The 16532-nt window shown below is 39.2% G+C and overlaps 2 protein-coding genes and 1 pseudogene across 5 annotated transcripts; 2 read left to right on the forward strand and 1 right to left on the reverse strand.

The window, feature by feature from the left end:
* Nucleotides 1-549: 549 nt before the first annotated feature.
* Nucleotides 550-4075, forward strand: LOC104715015 (uncharacterized; annotated as a pseudogene).
* An 889-nt stretch (nucleotides 4076-4964) lies between these two features.
* On the reverse strand, nucleotides 4965-9982 carry LOC147937741 (uncharacterized). The gene is made up of 14 exons (XM_087465241.1): nucleotides 9123-9982; nucleotides 8073-8637; nucleotides 7880-7995; nucleotides 7741-7797; nucleotides 7404-7433; nucleotides 7231-7266; nucleotides 7076-7114; nucleotides 6933-6971; nucleotides 6701-6742; nucleotides 6443-6532; nucleotides 6240-6332; nucleotides 5872-6131; nucleotides 5683-5704; nucleotides 4965-5600 (listed from the first exon to the last, which is right to left on the reverse strand). Exons 1-14 carry the CDS (start codon nucleotides 9540-9542, stop codon nucleotides 4965-4967), a joined length of 2445 nt encoding a protein of 814 aa, XP_087321367.1. The 5' UTR covers nucleotides 9543-9982.
* A 1057-nt stretch (nucleotides 9983-11039) lies between these two features.
* On the forward strand, nucleotides 11040-15298 carry LOC104710495 (phytyl ester synthase 2, chloroplastic-like). Of its 4 annotated transcripts, none has more exons than XM_010427107.3 (14): nucleotides 11040-11771; nucleotides 12308-12359; nucleotides 12463-12518; nucleotides 12611-12769; nucleotides 12857-12961; nucleotides 13077-13192; nucleotides 13307-13428; nucleotides 13514-13622; nucleotides 13709-13839; nucleotides 13934-14300; nucleotides 14391-14504; nucleotides 14614-14699; nucleotides 14784-14893; nucleotides 14962-15298. In XM_010427107.3, the coding sequence occupies exons 1-14, from the start codon at nucleotides 11393-11395 to the stop codon at nucleotides 15150-15152; spliced, it is 2097 nt and encodes a 698-aa protein (XP_010425409.1). In that variant the 5' UTR covers nucleotides 11040-11392; the 3' UTR covers nucleotides 15153-15298. The 4 variants fall into 4 exon arrangements, 3 of the variants coding, with proteins under 3 accessions (XP_010425409.1, XP_087320320.1, XP_087320321.1); XR_015565547.1 differs by having other exon boundaries at nucleotides 11146-11771; nucleotides 13929-14300; XM_087464194.1 differs by having other exon boundaries at nucleotides 11146-11771; nucleotides 13913-14300.
* The last annotated feature ends 1234 nt before the right edge of the window (nucleotides 15299-16532 follow it).

The following is a 16532-nucleotide window of genomic DNA, read 5'->3' on the forward strand; positions in this document are numbered from 1 at the left end:
TTTCTTTGTTGGGATACCATAAGTATCCGGCTGGCTATTTATTACCGCCATAGCTGTTTGGGTACTAAAATAAAGTGGAAGGGTAAGACACAGAGGATATTGCGAGGTTGGTGAAGATAAACACCCAGAGAATTGAAGTGTAAGGTGGGTATTTACTGCGAGAAATCTATGTTTTTGTCGTGTACACCTTTATTGCAATTAAATATGGTAACATATAACTATGAAAGATCGTCGATAACTAGTTTACTCCAAATATGCTGTTACAGGTGACTGCTGACGATGATTGTACGACTGGTTCAAGGGGAGTGGAAGAGAGATGGGCATGGCAATTACGAGCACATAGCCACTCCCGAAGGTTACTACTTAGCTGTCCGGCTCCGCGAAACCGACGGATTTGAAAAGGTTGTCAGTTCTGTTAAAGAACGAATGGATCTACGGGCAGAGGACAAGATCGAGTTGACGTACCAGTGGCCGCAATGGATGATGGGGCCTGACTAGAAACGTGCCAACCCAATACAGATCCAGAATGATGAAGACACGACTCTATTCATGTCGATACGAGCAGATCTGGAGGAAGTACATCTACGCATGAAGGTTATCAAAGCAGGAAAGAAAAAAGATGACCCGACTAACCGGAACCCGTTAGACGTGGGGCCATATACGGCAAGAGAGATATCGGATATGTATTGGAATACCGCAGAAGCCAGAGCAGTATGGGACACCGCGTTACTTAATATGTTAACGCGTAACGGTTTAGGTAACACAACTTCTGGTGGTACGACAACAAGGTCTACGGATGTTAACCTAAACAGCGGAGAGTCACACTATGGATTTGGACAGCCGTCCGTCCCTCCTTACCAAGGGATACGGATAATCACGGAGCAACCACATGCATCTGCTACCGGTCATACCGCCGAAGGAATTGGAGGATCTGGAATGGGCGCCAAATCAAAGGGAAAAGAGAAGATGGTTGGATATGATCCCAATGATACTGTGGATTTCGAGGCATTTCGCAAGCACTACCAGTCGGAGATGTGGAGAGAAATAAACGCTCCGCAGTTCAGTGTTGACGGTGTACCATTGGGGACAGTTGAACAGACAGCAGCTAGAAATAGGACGGCAAGGGCGCTGCAATTTGGAGTCCCGGTGCAACCTTCTACATCTGAAGATGACCGCTTACGTCTAAGCCTATCAGGTGGTGTTGTAGTAGCTGCTAACCCGCCAGTTATCCTGTCAGTGTCATCGACAAGCTCTACAGATGCTACACCAACGACGCCGACCATGCAACCTACAAGCGAAACATTCTCATCTGAGGAGCTGGACGACGACACAGGTAATGCATGTCCCGCGAATATTCTGAATTACACTTCCAAAACCTGTGAATCTTACTAACAAAGTTATCTCAAAACAGGTGATGAAACGATGGCAGACAATTCCCTTGGTGTGGGGGGGGGGGGGTACACCTCGGTATAGCCCCTGCGTCTGCTATACATGGTGCCTTACTTGGGAATGCCAATGAGTGTGTGACCGGTGGCCGCATGGGTATAAGCGTAGTTCCGAGTTGTGAGTTCGGGAACAGTAGCAGGTCTCTGGTGGCAATTAGAGACACTCCAGTACCGACTGTGTTGCGTGACAGTGACGCACCCCCATATTTTGATGATCCCGGTGAAGAAGGTAGGAAAATCAATATCACCACGGATATATTATTAATTTGTATACTAGTTACCCGATATCATGCGTACTAACACATAATAACATTGATAAATCATAATCTGCAAACTTCGTTTTTAATTGCTAAAGTTGTTACTCGATATCATTCGTACTAACAGATAATATATATGTGTTGTGGGTAATGTGTAGATCTGCTAAACAGGGCTCTAAAAGACGCTGATTACGAAGGAGACGAGATATTCGTGGGTAGGATTTTCAAAAACAAGGAAGACTGTACCATCAAAATGGCTATCCACGCAATACGTCAGAAATTCCATTTTATCACTTTGAAATTGTGGACGATGAAAGCGTTGGCTGTCTGTGTAAGTCACACCTGTCCATGGCGAGTGTTTGCGCATAAAATGGATGATAGTGATCGATTTGAGATTAGAAGCATTACTCTACAACACACTTGCAGTGTCGATGCAAGAGGAGACTTCCACAAACAAGCAACAACTGCGGTTATTGGAAGTCTGATGAAGACACGGTATGCTGGCGTTGGTAGGGGACCACGGCCAAATGAACTCCGTCACATACTTTGTCAAGAGTTCAGCCTAAACGTGTCTTATTGGAAGGCATGTAGAGCGAGGGAAATAGCGATGGACAATGCCATGGGATCAGCCATAGGAAGCTTTGCATTGGTTCAGCCATATTTCAAGCTTCTCTTACAGACAAATCCAAACTCAAGAGTTGCCCTCGAAACGGAATTAGATAGCAATGAAGTTGATCGGTTTAAGTATCTCTTCCTCTCACTGCACGCATCAATCCAAGGATACGCATACATGAGAAAGGTAATCGTCATAGACGGTACGCACCTACGAGGCAGATATGGAGGCTGTCTCATTGCTGCAAGCGCTCAGGATGCAAATTTTCAGGTGTTCCCTCTTGCGTTTGCAATAGTTAACAGTGAGAACGATGACGCGTGGACGTGGTTCTTACAGAAGCTAACGGACGTCGTGCCAGACGAAGCAGACCTGGTATTTGTGTCGGACAGGCACTCTTCAATATACACAAGTATACGTAAGATACATTCTGATCATGGTACTAATATTAGAGTTAAACAGTAATGGTGTTATTAGATAACCTATGTATCAGTTCTAATCCTGAAAATACTAAAATGTTAATGCATAAATTCGTCGCAGTGGCATGTCCACCTATGTCATATGATTAAAATAATATAGTGATCTTAACAAATATGATGTTACATATGATGCTATCATAATTGGTAGCTGTTCTCAATATTTTTATTGTGCAACATGTTTTTTACGTCGCTATCTTGACAGGTGTATCCAATGTCATCGCATGCGGCGTGCGTGGTCCACCTAAAGAGGAACATCATTGTGATTTTCAAGTCAGAGGCTTTGGGCGCATTGGTGTCGAGCGCAGCGAGAGCTTACAGACTAGCTGATTTCAACAAACTCTTTGCAAAGATCGCAATGAACAGCAAATGTGCAGACTACCTAACTGGCATCGGTTTCGAGCACTGGACGCGATCACACTTCGTGGGGGAACGTTTCAACGTAATGACAAGCAACATAGCTGAATCCTTAAACAATGTGTTGACTATGGCACGTGATTACCCCGTTATTTCGATCCTTGAGACCATCTGAACCACATTAGTAACTTGGTTTGCCATTCGGCGTGAAGCAGCACAACAAGAGGAGAACATATTGCCCCCCAAGGTAAATGAAATGGTAATTGAGAACTTTGAAAAGGGATCAGGTTATATGGTTTACAAAATAGATGACGGCATCTATGAGGTGAGGGGTAAAGACGAATCAGCATACGCAGTTCATTTGTGGGAGAGGACATGCACTTGCAGGGAATTTCAGCTATTAACGATCCCCTGCAGTCATGCAATTGCTGCAGCTATTCACGCAGGGGTGAGAGTTGACACTTTGGTGGGGGTTAAGCACACAGTCCCAAATCTCCGTTTGGCATACAAAGCCCTCATAATGCCAGTGCCTGATATTGGTAACCTAACACCTTCACCCGGAGATGTTGGGGGCGGGAAGCTTGGTCCACCATTTGTTCGAAGACCACCAGGACGCCCGCGCAAGTCACATATATTTTCAAAGGGTGAGTTCAAGGTAAGTTAAAAGATAGTAAATAACTTTTCAATTTTCTAACGGATCTCTAACCTTGATAACGACAATATTTGCAGCGGACTTCACGCAAGCGGTGCACACGATGCCGTACACTGGGGCATAACCGTGCGACTTGCCGCAATCCTTTACCGGTAACCATTGTAGTCACCCTTGACACCCGTGTCGTTAATTCACATTGTTCTAATATTAGTAACGTTTTATGCAGGAGCTGTAAGTCTTACAAAAGGCGAATGTTTTTTGGCAGTGAAGAAGCATGATGAATAATCCATGGTCCTAGTACGTCAAAGTGAGCGGGGGAGCAGGTAGATTTCATTTTCAGATGTTGACAGAAGAAATCCAACTGCAACAGTCCATAAGGGAGCCGGCTAGCGTTAGAGACAAATTTTACTGTATATATCGTAACTCTAACTGCAAATGTATAATTATCAAGAAGAGGGCAGCCTCATCCATGTGTCAAAAAAACAATGTAATGACCATGGCACCTAAATGAATATAAGCATGCTTAATTAGTGATTTTCTTGTTGGGTACACCAAATGGTAAGAATGATATCAACTGTTAAGCCAGTTAGCGTATGAAGAGTTAACATATGGAGAGTGCTAAAAGTAAAGAGAAGTCAAATATATAGCTGCTAAGTAGTTATTTATCGGATCAATAAAAGTATTCGATAACTCATATGGTATGTACTACTTTATGGCGCGACCATTGTAGAATTGTTATCAGTTAACAGTGTGATATGAAAGATGCATATACGGGCGTTAAACTGATAACAATTCTTTCAAATGTGATATCAAATGTTATCAAACTAAAACAAAAATACAGCGTAACATATATGTACCATAGTAATATTGATTAAAGAAAAGAAATTACAGCACAAAATGTTATCACAATGTAACTAGCACAAAATGTTATCATAATGTAAGCAAACTAACACAAAATTACAGGCTAACATATGTACCATAGTAATATTGGATAAATTAAAGAAAAAGGGAGATTTGAAACAGGTATGATAATATGCAAAGTGTTTGAGAAATAGAGGAAAAAGGTTTAGTACATAACGGAGTTAAATCTTTAAATTCTTGATAAGACTAAAGTTAACCAGTAAAAAATCTTGATACCAAAGTAAACTAATAAAGATAATAGTAAAACTACTGAATGCCGAATAGAATGATGGCAGATACGAGTTTCTTGGTCTCGGTTTCCATGTTCCCAACATCAAATGCAACACATTCTTCAATACTGCCTGCAGCATGGGCATGGATGAAAAAGATAGAAAGGATCCCAGCGTCGTTTGGTGAGATTGCCTGAGGGATGACATTGGGCCTTTCTACTGCATATGAGGTAATAGGTACCTGCGCCATACTCGAGTCCAATTCGGCCTGTTTGAATAGGAAAGGAAGCATTACCGCTAGAGGTTGGAGTTCACCAATGATAGCTGAATCGTTCCGGATTTGGACGTTGGGATCAAGGACAATTATTTTACGGCATTGTAGATCAACACACAGTGCCACCCAATGAGTTTTGTTAAAATTGAACGGCATGTAGAGATAATCAGCTTGTGCAAACAGCTCTACACGCTCAGAATCACCATGACCTACCACCGCCTCAAGTAATGGTTTTGGAAAGTTGAAATCCTCAGTATTTTTACACTTGCAAAACTTTGGATAAAGTCTCGACAGGCTGGATACAAACTTCGAGTCAAGGACGTCCACCCGGAGCTTCGCACCGTCAACCTCGTCAACCCTCAACAGATGGCGGCTGAACTTGATAAGACCGTCCATTATCTGATAAGAGACATATTATCAAGTTAATACACATGGCGCTAAAATTCTTCAAAAGCAAAGACACGAATAAATTAAACATTACCTTCTGCACCATCGGTTTCTTCCTAACAATTAACTCCGTGATTTATTTAGTCCCGATATAGAAATCTCCACCAAGGCATATAGAACTGAAAGAGTTATGATGGAAGGCAAAATAATTTTTAAGAATATAATTAGCAGCTACATGAAACAAGAAATCTTTGAAAAGTAAGTAAATAGTTACAGGTCAAACCTTGTCGCATTCAGCTTCTTCATAGAATTTTGGAAACGTTCCTCTGGGTCCGGCAATGTAGCGGCCTCCGGCAAGTTTGGCGAGGGATGGCCTACCAGGTACTTGGTTTTCTTGTCAAAATGATAGCGCGTGTCCAGCCTGGTCGACATCGTCCTAATCCGCTTTGTCCTCTGAACCCCCACCGGCTGTACACATACAACGCCCTCTTTCACACCCTCTGCATTTTTTTCCTTCCCATCCATAACGGGTGAGGCTTGGGCCTACAACGTTTTATTTGTGTAAAGTCACGAGGTTTACAGGAATTATCAGATAAATAGCATACGCGCTTTAATACGAAATATCAAGTAATGTATGGACTATAAACTTACATCAGCTATACCATCATCCGTGTCAGCCACGCCGCCAGCCACAACACCAACCACTTCATGTTGGCTGTCATGTGTAGGTGCATCCGGAAAAACCTAATACCAATGATAAAGGTTAAGGCATTAGTTCTACAATCGCAACTAATGGTTTGAATACAATAGTAATGGTATTCAATATCAGATATAACAACTATATTAAAATATACTGCGGTAACTCTATATTTATGAACAACTAGCTTAAACAAATTGGCGTCCACCTCGTCATGTTGACCGTCTTGTAAGATGTCAGATCCAACCTGGTCCAGAAACAAATGAGTTCAGCTAAGGCTGTTTATAATATATCATGTATTCAAGGATTGCATATTCCAAGCTATAACTAAAGTTAACAATTAACAGATATATATTTCCTATATCCGGTAAAATGCAGTTCGGTATGGTAACAAACGATATTGATAGCGTCGTACCTGCGGGTTTGGGCACTCAGGTAAGGACTCGCAGTCACCCAACTGCACAAATTAGAGGGGGTATGAGATACTTATACTTCTATCAGATAACATGCAGTTTCACACATTAACCAAGATAGTCGTCATCTAACAAAGCTTTCTAAAATTTGTTTCAATGGCGTAATAAACAAGGTCGGGGTAATATAGAACAAAAATACAAGTCTATAGCTAGGAGGAATGAAAGAAAACTAACCACGCCATTGATGTCGTCTACAGTTGCGTCTGAATCAACCTAAAAATACAAAAATATAAGTTATCAGCTAGTTATCATATAACAAATATATATAAACTTTATCTATAGCTAGGAGGAATAGATATATAACAAAGAAAACTAACCACGCCGTTGAGGTCGTCTACAGTTGCGTCTGAATCAACCTAATATACAAAAAAATAAGTTATCAGCTAGTTATCATGTAACAAATATATCTAAACTTAATCTATAGCTAGGAGGAATACAAGTCTATAGCTAGGAAGAATAAAAGAAAACTAACCACGCCGTTGAGGTCGTCTACAGATGCGTCTGAATCCTAAGATACAAAGAAAATAAGTTATCAGATAGTTATCATGTAACAAATATATGTAAACTTTATCTAACAAACAAGATAGTGATAATATAGAACTGAAAATACAAGCCTATAGCTTGGAAGAAGTAGAGAAAACTAACCGCACCGTCGGGTCCGTCCACAGACTCAACCTAATATACAAAAAATATAAGTTATCAGAATGTATCACCTCGTCCATATACAAAGTTAAATAATATTACATACCTAGTCAACGTCCTCCTGGGCACCAGGGACAGCGCCGTCCTGGGTAAAAGATCGTCTTTGTTAGCAAATCAGTTACATATGCAACTTATTATTTATCAGTTACTTAGGTTATATAGTTTTTTGTTTGTCAGGTTAAGCTTAAATTCAAATTTGCTTATTTATCAGTTACCGAGTTAACTTCTTATTTATCAGATACTTAGGTTAATAGGTTTTGTTTGTTTGAGCAATACGTACCAAACCGGCTTCAGGAGATACCGGGCAAGACGCAGCGGTTACGGCAACATCATCCCTCTACACATCATAGCCAAAATAAGAAACAGCATCAGGAACAGAAAAGAAGACCAAAAATAACACACAGAAAAAAGGACGTTACCAGTGAAACGGGTCTGCTGCTGCCACCTTGGTCCCCAGGATGCTCCGCCTGACTATAATAAGCAGCTACCTCAGCAACAGACGTGTTAACGGAGTCATACGCCAACTCAAATTCTGCTACAGAATTGTTCACGTTGTTGTTTGGCGTGATGCCCACCGTGGGGGGGGCCGGAACCCGACATCCTCAGCATTGCCGTTATCTTCAGACGCATCAACACCAGATTGAGGCATCCTCGACTCTTTGTTTACCTCATCTTCCCCATCATCTGCAGCAATGGTTGCATTTTTTTTTAACCAGCCAATAACACCGTCGATTATTCTGCCATCCATCCTCGCAAGCTTCTCGTCGAGTGACCGAGATATCGAGTTAATGTCTACATTCCCTGGCTGTGAGGCCGCAAGCTTCTCGTCAAGTAGCCGAGATATCGAGTTAATATCAACATTCCCTGGCTGTGAGGCGTCTGCGTTGTTGGATGCCGGCTGATTTTGCGGATTCAAAGGAACACCTCTCCCATGCTGAACCCCTCTCCGGGCACGCGGTGCTTTGCCCCTCATCCCCTTCCTATTTTTTTTGGGGGCGATCTCAACGTCCGCAGGAATGCAGCCTCCCCGGAACATATCATTAGTGAATTTGTATCCTTCTTCAACCAGCCTCACCATATTATCAACCTTGGGATCTTCTTCATCATCAGACCATGACAAATCTTCCCAACCAGCATCCACTACAGCCTCGGGTAAGATAATGGGATCCACATGAGCCTGGTAAACACACATATACATAGAGTACGTTAGCAGCTAAGAATAATGATAACAAACATGTTTGTTATCAGCTCACAAAAATAGCAGAGACTACGAAGTTGGCAGTCAACATTTTTGGTAAGGAGAAATGGTAGAGACTATTATCCGGTAACTACCTTATATTGAGTTAGTTAGACACGATACTATAGTTACCAAACAATGCTGCAAAAAATATAACCGTCGGATCATATAATTATCTAAATGTTTAAGACCCGATCAAGCCAACAATGGGGTTTCTGAGACAAAGGGAAAAGATGGAAAACTAACTACTTATAAGAACTACCAATTTAATTGTTATCCGCTAACGCTATGTTTATATACAGTTAGCATATAAACCATCCGTTAGTATGTGTTGGCGATGGACACCCGCTAATCCAACATCTGAGAGCTAATCATCAAAAAATTAATAGAAAAGACTACATATACAATGGTGGATGCAAACTAACCACGCATTTTGTATCGATTTCTTTGGCGTTCCCAAGCATGAAGGGTACAGCCTGACGTCTAGGGTGTTCATCCTCTTCCTCTGATTCCGAAAACACTGAATCCTCTACTGCAGACCCCTCTTGGATCGAAGGCGCTGCTTGCAAGACAACAAGCTGGAGAGCATATAGTAGACCCTGAACAGACACAGACGTCGTTGCAAGCTGAAGTATGTCTCTCTCTTTGATCGATGTCATCATCATCTCGAACGACTTCCTCCCCCACGGATATGAAGTAAATCCTTCGAGGTTCTGTGACATTTCAGCATGTTCTTTAACAATCTTCGGATGGTGCGATGTAGGCAGCAAGAAACCATCGACAAGTGCGAGGTATGCAAATCGAAGCCTCATATCAGTGTCCGTGACTGTTTTCTTCTTGAGCATGTATATAACTCTATCAGCAGTGACATCATCCTCAAGACCAAAGAGGGTGCTGTAAAATGGGATTTGTTTTCCGGCGGTACCTTTCCTCTTTTTCTTCTGAACGGTAGAAACTTACCGCATCGCAAGCCGATAACAAGTTTAAACTCACGCAGGGAGAAACGAATAGGAGTGCCCGCAAAAACAACCCAGATCTCGTTTAATTTGGATACGGACAACTGTCTCCCCAATGGAAACAATCCAAAAGTTGCCGACCAACTTGGTCTGTTGGGGAAATCGAACAGACATCCGAGGGGGGATTCTCTTATTGTTTGTATCTCTTCCTGATCCATTGCATCTATGATAGCGAAGAGGGTTTTGAACTTGAAGTAAACATTAGCCCTTTCCCCCAATGGTTCTTCTCCATGCGCAATCAACTGATCCGGTAATTCGACAGTTTCCATCTACGAAAAAGGAAAAAAAAATGTCGGATTAGAAACGCCAACTTGTTAGACACAGAAAGATTGAATCCGAAAGCTTTACTTACCAAAAAAAATGGGATTGTATTGTTCCGGCGTCTCGTCAACTGGTCTCTCCAACGCCGGTTTCTAATCGATAGTAAGATAAGGACTATAATGGGTGTTTTTAGGTTAAATTGGATAATCCTCTTCGTTATGTAAGGAAAGAAGACGACGATTGGAGTTTTGGGACTACAAGCGACGTTTATTGTTTTTTTCTTGTAAATAACGAAGGGTGTACGAACACAATCTCCAACATATCTAAAAAAAGACTTAAGTCTTCTGACAGCCCGTATCTAAGAAGTAAAATAAAATATTTTCATATATCTAATATATCAGCACATGCACGAGTAGTAGGGGCAAAAATGTGAAGAATAAATACACAGTGCAATGCTACAGTGTCTATTTTGTGTCAGTTAATTATCAAGTTTTCGGATGGTACAGATTGCAATTTCCCTAGAAATAAATAAAAAAACTTTTATTATCAAAATGGATATATTCTTTTTTCGACAATAAAAAGAAAAATATATCCATTTTTTAGAATAAAAGATTTTTCTATTTATTTATATATACTAAAAAAATCTCAACTTACACGGATAAAAAGATAGCTACGGGTAGTACAGTCGGTACTAGTTGTTTGACAGAAGTGTTTGAAGCATAATAATTTAGATCAAGTACAGTGCTTGGATTGATGTCGGCTGGTACAATTGTGATGTTCACTATGTTAATATTTTAGGTCTAATTATTCCAATCAGTTTACAGATTTGGAACTTTGAGTCATATAAGAATATGTGACTAGCCGGATTGTCTCTAATAATTATCTTATAATTTCCGGAATTACAAACAATGATCTCTTTCTTATTTTTCATGCATTTTTTAAGATGTAGATAGTGATAACATAGGTCCACAATGATACTCTAAGCATTTCCTGATCATTCAGGCCCTAGTTGGATTTGTATCCTTGTTCAATCTTATATATTAGGAAATATATATCACTAAATTTGTTTCTTTATAATAATATATACATCCGATCCACAAATTTCTCCAGTGAGGTCTAGTGGATTTGTATTTTTTATTTTTCCAGTCATTTCCTCTATCCCCTATTTTTTTTCGTTAATCCAATTATTAACCAATTATATTGACTCTTAAATGATATAAAGGACCACATGACATTACGAATGTGACATGTCGAATCATGTTTTTTTTTTTTTCACAAGAAAGGAAATACTGAAGTTATTTATTTACCGCGCACTTTCTTGGCTCGTTGTTGCCTTGTTGGGAATAGTTTTGTCACATTTTTGAGTATAAGCTAAATAGGAAACCGCTACGTACAACTCTCTATAGAGCTTTTCACAAATGGCAATCACGGTACTTCGCTCGACCTTGTGTCTCTGTTCCGTCTCATCTTCATCAAACCTACGACAACAATGGACCTCAGCCCCGAAGCATCGACTCACTTCGGTCAAATCAGTAACATCCATGACTCCTCCTACTTCTAGGGGTGTTCAACGGAGGCGGAAGAATAATGATGAAAACGGAGCCACGGTGGAAAAGGTGGTGGAGAATCCGTATGCCAAAGTGGAGGCGGCCCGTCCTGATTTGAGGAAGAGCTTGTCCGATTTTTTGGAGGAAGCGAGAGGTTTCGTGGGAGATGGAGGAGGTCCACCTCGTTGGTTTTCTCCTTTGGAGTGTGCCGCTCAAGCTCAAGGCTCTCCTCTGCTCCTCTTTGTACCTGGTTTGTCCTCTTTTCGCCTTCCGATTTTGAATTCATACCAACCTACCCAAGTGTGTGGTGGTAATAATTGGGATTTAAATGGATACCAACCCGCGTGTCGTGGTTGAGGATCCGTGTCTCATAGACGTAAGTGACCTGCCACTTGGAGTCTTGAGTTTAATCCGAGGTGGGCGTGCGGGAACTTGCAAAAGGGCCTACAGACTAGTCTTATTCTTAGAATGTTTGGAAGTAGATATAATATAATACGTGCATGATATCTCCACTCATTATCAATTAATTTATTATTATTATTATTATTGCAAGTAATAAAATATTTGATCGGCACTACCAAAAATAAAATAATACGAATGGATCTTTAGGGGAATATGATATATATTTGTTTGGTTAAATTGTGATAGTTTCTACGGATTTAGGACTTTAATTTCATTTCCATGGATCTATGAAACGTTTACTTTTTTTTTTTAATATATTTTTGGTGTGTCACGCAACGTTAATTAGCTTATTCAAGTTAACAAGACTGAGGATGTAACCTGCAGGGATCGATGGAACTGGACTAGGGCTCATTCGCCATCACAAGAAACTCGGGGAGTGCGTTATTTCACATTAGTTCTCTGTTTTTCCAAGAACTTTTAGTTTTTGAATTATTGACATGTAATGGATCTTCACTTCTGATGTTGTTCTCTTTGAGTAGGATTTTTGATATATGGTGCCTACACATTCCAGTCAGCGATCGTACTCCTGCTAAAGGTATATTTTTATTGCTCCTTAGAAGCACTACAAAAAAATGGTTAACTAACAGAGAATACAGTTACTTGGAACTAAAGACTTTTTGTATTCAGACTTGGTGAAGCTTATTGAGAAGACTGTTAAGTCGGAGCACCATCGGTTCCCAAACAGACCTATATACTTAGTTGGAGAATATATTGGAGCCTGTCTTGCTTTAGATGTTGCAGCCAGGAATCCCGATATTGATCTTTCTCTAATTTTGGTTAATCCAGGTACAAAGCTCTCTGTCTGTACCCTGTAGGATTCTTAGTCGGTGAATGCCACAAATCTTTTCTAATCGTAGACACTGTTTGTTGCAGCAACACATGTCGACAACTTCATATCGCAACCTCTATCGGGAATGCTGAATGTTTTACCAGATGGTATTCCAACACTATTGGAAGATATATTCAGTGTTAAGCAAGGTACACTTTTATTCTCTTATCATTTTCTGTCTTGAATCATAAGTTACCCAACTAATTGAGTTTCAAGTTAGATCAACAACTTAATTCAAACATATCTTTCTTTGCTATGTGGTAGGCCATCCGCTGACTGGAATGTTAGACTCATTGTCAAATAATATTTCTGGCCAGCAAATGGGCGGAGTGGGTGGAGGGATGCTAAGAGATATCATTGCTGTTTCAACTAATCTTCCTGTAAGTATTCCTTCTTAGAGACTCATGATCTATGGGGCTTTCCTTTTATCGTCGACACATTTTCTATTTCAGTTATAGTGTTCATCTAGTAATGTGATCAAAATATATTTGCAGACTCTTGGTAGGATGTTCCCTAAGGACACACTGCTTTGGAAGCTGGAAATGCTTATGTCTGCTATTGCTTCTGTGAATTCTCACATATACCCAGTCAGAGCAGAGACACTAATACTTTTGAGGTCCAAGAAGTTTCTCTGTTTCATTGATCACCATAAATTTCTGAATAGCTTGGAGCATAAGTTTTCTGGTTGTTGACTATTGCAGTGGACGCGATCAATGGCTACTGAACAAGGAAGACATTGACAGATACTCGCGCACGTTGCCAAAATGTATTGTTCGTAAGCTTGATGACAATGGACAGTTTCCCCTTTTGGTTAGTGATCTCCCTTCATCAAATATTTAATACTTTGGATCATTTTTAACCAACACTTCAACAATCTCTTATACATCTCATGTTAGGAGGACGGCGTAGATCTGGCTACGATCATCAAGTGTACTTCTTTTTATCGCCGTGGGAAGGCTCATGATCACATCACGGATTACATTATGCCTACCACATATGAGTTAAAACAACAAGTAGACGATCACCGGTAAAACGCCTCACTAATTGCTTTGAGACATATATATCTTAGTTTTTTCTGTATACTTAGCAAAACAAATCAGACTATCAAGTAAAAAGTGCAGATTGCTAGTACATAGTACTTCCCCAGTAATGCTGTCAACTCTAGAAGACGGAACACTTGTAAGAAGCCTCGAAGGATTACCTTCAGAGGGACCTGTTCTGTACGTTGGCTATCACATGCTATTGGGATTTGACTTGAGTCCAATGGTAAATCAAATCATGAAAGAAAGAAACATTCACCTGCGGGGTTTGGCACATCCCATGTTTTTCAAGAATCCCCAAGACTCGTTAGTCGACTTGAAGTTGTTGGACAAATACAAGTTGATGGGTGGAGTTCCAGTCTCTAATTTCAGTATTTACAAACTACTACGTGAAAAGGCTCATGTGCTTTTGTATCCTGGAGGTGTCCGTGAAGCCTTGCATAGAAAGGTGATAATATTAGTCTGTGAACTTTTCATAGTTTCTGCATTCTTGGAAATTTTTATTTTAGAGGCTTACATGTACAGAGTGACTTTGCAGGGTGAAGAATACAAGCTGTTTTGGCCAGAACGATCCGAGTTTGTGAGAGTTGCATCTAAGTTTGGAGCGAAAATAGTTCCTTTTGGTGTTGTTGGAGTAGACGACATCTGCGAAGTAAGTTTTCTCTACTCTATTCCGCTTCTTTCATGTTTACACACGTTGGCAAGAGGCAAAAGCAGTGTCTCTGTATTCAAAATGATGATAACTCTACTTTATATCTCAGATTGTCCTGGATTCCAATGATCAAAGAAAAATCCCAATATTGAAGGATTTAATGGAAATGGCAACAAATATCGCTGGCAACTTAAGGTGTTTCATCACACACTACTATTTATAAATTGTTCTCCTAATCCTTCAAGTAATACTCATATGAACATTGATTTTGAACGTCAGGGAAGGCGACGAGAGCGAATTGGGGAACCAAGATATCTATTTACCAGGAATTATACCTAAGATTCCAGGGCGGTTCTACTTTTACTTCGGCAAACCAATAGAAACAACAGGTACACATTTAATCAATATGTATGCTCTCTACTTCAAATCACTAACCTCAATAGTCTCATAATGGCAGGTAAGGAGAAAGAGCTGAAAGACAAAGAGAAGGCGCACGAGCTTTACTTGCAAGTCAAGTCTGAGGTCGAACAATGCCTTGCATACTTAAAAATGAAAAGAGAGAGTGATCCTTACAGACACTTGTTGCCAAGGATGTTGTATCAAGCAACACATGGTTGGTCTTCTGAAATTCCTACGTTTGATCTCTAAAATCTCTCTTTATTTTTTTTTTAAATTACGATGTGGGTTTTTATATGTTGTACACATCTCTAATCATATGATATTTAAGATTCTGATTCTTTAGCGATCTAAAATCTTTTAATTGTTACATGGAAAATAAGAAAAGATTATTAATAGGTGTGATTTGTTTGTACCATATTTTCAACTGAAAATGTATATGCAATATCTTTCAAAACTCCTTTCTACCATAATTGTGAAATTCTAAATATATAACACCATATATGATATGTTCTTTATTTATAAATCATTGATTAAATAATAAGAGATTATATATTATTTTATATTTTAAATAAATTCTATATTCAGGTTCATAAGATTTGGGAAGAAATTTCAAAATCATCGTTTGATTAACAGAGAATTTAATATAGAAACACAAAAGTTCCAAAATACTCAATCTAATAGAACCCTCTAAGATGAAGATATGTGTGTGTTAGTTCATTTTGATACTAGTATATGCATTTGGATGTAGATGCATATTCTTACCCAAAACAAAATGTGCATTTTAGTTATTTTGATACTATATGCATCCAGATGATGTATATTAACATTTTTTAAATTCATTTTGGTTTATGCCCTTTAAGTTTTACTTATTTAGTTTTTTTTACAACATTAACCCCTAAAACAATTCCATAAATAACATTGCAGAGAAACTCAAATACTAAACTTTCTTAAATTAACCAACATTTGTTACATTTATTGCCATAAAATCTTAACAACATCTATACATTCCGATTTTTCCAAAAAAAACTCTACCCATTAAAGTTTTAACCCATTAAATATCCAAAACTATTTTTATGGATGCTAGAATCTCTCAAATTTAAATGATATACAACATATTTTCCATAACAAAAGTTTACAATCTCCATAATTATATTAACATTATTAAATTTCCTAAACCGAAAATCCAATTTTAGAATGATTAGAAAACTAATATTCACAAATATTTAACTTTAGCAAGAAGACATATATTTAATTCAATATATATTTTATTTAGAAACTGAATATTGTTTGGTAATAATATAAACAACTAAAAACGGAATACAATTAAATTTTGTTTTTATTGGTCTCGATAAAAGACTCCTTCCTCATCAAGCATATTTAGATATATAAATATCAACTTCAAAAACTATACAAAACATCTATGACCAAAACCTACAACCTCATATCTAAAAAAAAATGGCTGCAACATTTGGTTTTTTGAGAGATATCCGTCCTTACAAGACGGCATGGAGGGTGCAAGTGAAAGTCTTTCACTTGTGGCGTCAATACACAAGCAGCACTGCGGAAACCCGGGAGCTGATCTTGGCACTGTAAGAATCACACAAAAACATAATTTCCATTATTCTCTTT

Source organism: Camelina sativa, chromosome 9 (genome assembly GCF_030686135.1).
Source record: "Camelina sativa cultivar CO46 ecotype springtype chromosome 9, ASM3068613v1".
Lineage (NCBI taxonomy): Eukaryota > Viridiplantae > Streptophyta > Magnoliopsida > Brassicales > Brassicaceae > Camelina > Camelina sativa.